The 1047-nt window shown below is 59.4% G+C and overlaps 1 protein-coding gene across 1 annotated transcript in view; it reads right to left on the bottom strand.

Moving 5' to 3' along the window:
- Positions 1-1047, bottom strand: part of ETH_00033890 (uncharacterized protein) — a gene marked incomplete at both ends in the record, with an annotated part of 2007 nt that overhangs the window by 796 nt on the left and 164 nt on the right. Inside the window, 2 exons of the mRNA XM_013376529.1 lie at positions 67-156; positions 450-569. Of these exons, the coding sequence (XP_013231983.1) occupies positions 67-156; positions 450-569 (210 nt within the window). The remainder of the gene's footprint in view (positions 1-66; positions 157-449; positions 570-1047) is intronic.

The raw sequence follows: 1047 nt of genomic DNA, 5'->3' as shown, positions 1-1047 counted from the left end.
GCGCCCCCCGCTGCCGCTGCTGCCGCTGCTGCTGCTGCTGCTGCTGCTGCTGCTGCAGTGGCTGACCATTGCTGTGTGGGCCACGTGCTCCGCAGTGGTTTGGGGAAGATCGTTGGCCATCTGCAGCAAATGCTTCACCACGGCGATCACCGGCGCCTGCATGCAAGCCCCAAAACGCATGCAAGCCCCAAAACGCATGCAAAGCCCCAAACGCATGCAAAGCCCACCGCATGCAGCACGCAGCGCATGCAGCAGCCCCACAACGCATGCAAAGCCTCAAACCCTAGCCCCAGCTGCTAGGGGGCCCCGGGGCGCCGCCCCACGCCCAGCCGCAAACCCTAAACCCTAAACCCAAACCCCAAACCCTAAACCCTAAACCCAAACCCTAAACCCTAAACCCAAACCCTAAACCCTAAACCCTAAACCCTAAACCCAAAACCCCGGCGGACGAGCTTGAGGACGTGGCTGCTGGCGAGTCCGAAGAAGAACCTCAGCAGCAATTTGGTCTCTGCCAAATTTCCCTGCTGCAGCGAAAGGCGCATGCGAGCAGCAGCAGCAAACAGCAAAGACTGCAGAAAGCCCCGCAGCCGAGCCTTGCGGTGCAGCAGCCCCACACACGCCGCGTACATCCCTGCGCAGCACAACCCACGCATGCAACTGCTGCTGCTGCTGCTGCTGCTGCTGCTGCTGCTGCTGCTAGTGCTGCTGGTGCTGGTGCTGGTGCTGCTGCTGGTGCTAGTTCTGCTGCTGCTGGTGCTGCTGGTGTTGCTGCTACTGCTGCTGCTGGTGCTGCTGTTGCTGCTGCTGCTGCGCTCCAGGTGGGGCTGGTGAGCAGCAGCAGCAGGGGGCCGTGCTGCTGTGTGCGCTGCAGCAAGGCTGCAGAAGTGCTGCTTGAAGCCTGCAAACCCTAAACCCTAAACCCTAAACCCTAACCTGTTTTCACTGGAAGCCTCGCAACACAAGATACAATAAGGTCAATTAAAGACTTTTCCAAATCAAACTGGTGCTCCGTTTCAAGTTTGGCATCTGCTGCTTCTTTTGCTGCTG

Source organism: Eimeria tenella, genomic scaffold, assembly GCF_000499545.2.
Source record: "Eimeria tenella Houghton genomic scaffold, Eth_scaff3677, whole genome shotgun sequence".
In the NCBI taxonomy this organism is placed as follows: Eukaryota; Apicomplexa; class Conoidasida; order Eucoccidiorida; family Eimeriidae; genus Eimeria; species Eimeria tenella.
Note: the sequence above shows the minus strand (reverse complement) of the source record. Positions and strands in the feature narration are given on the sequence as shown.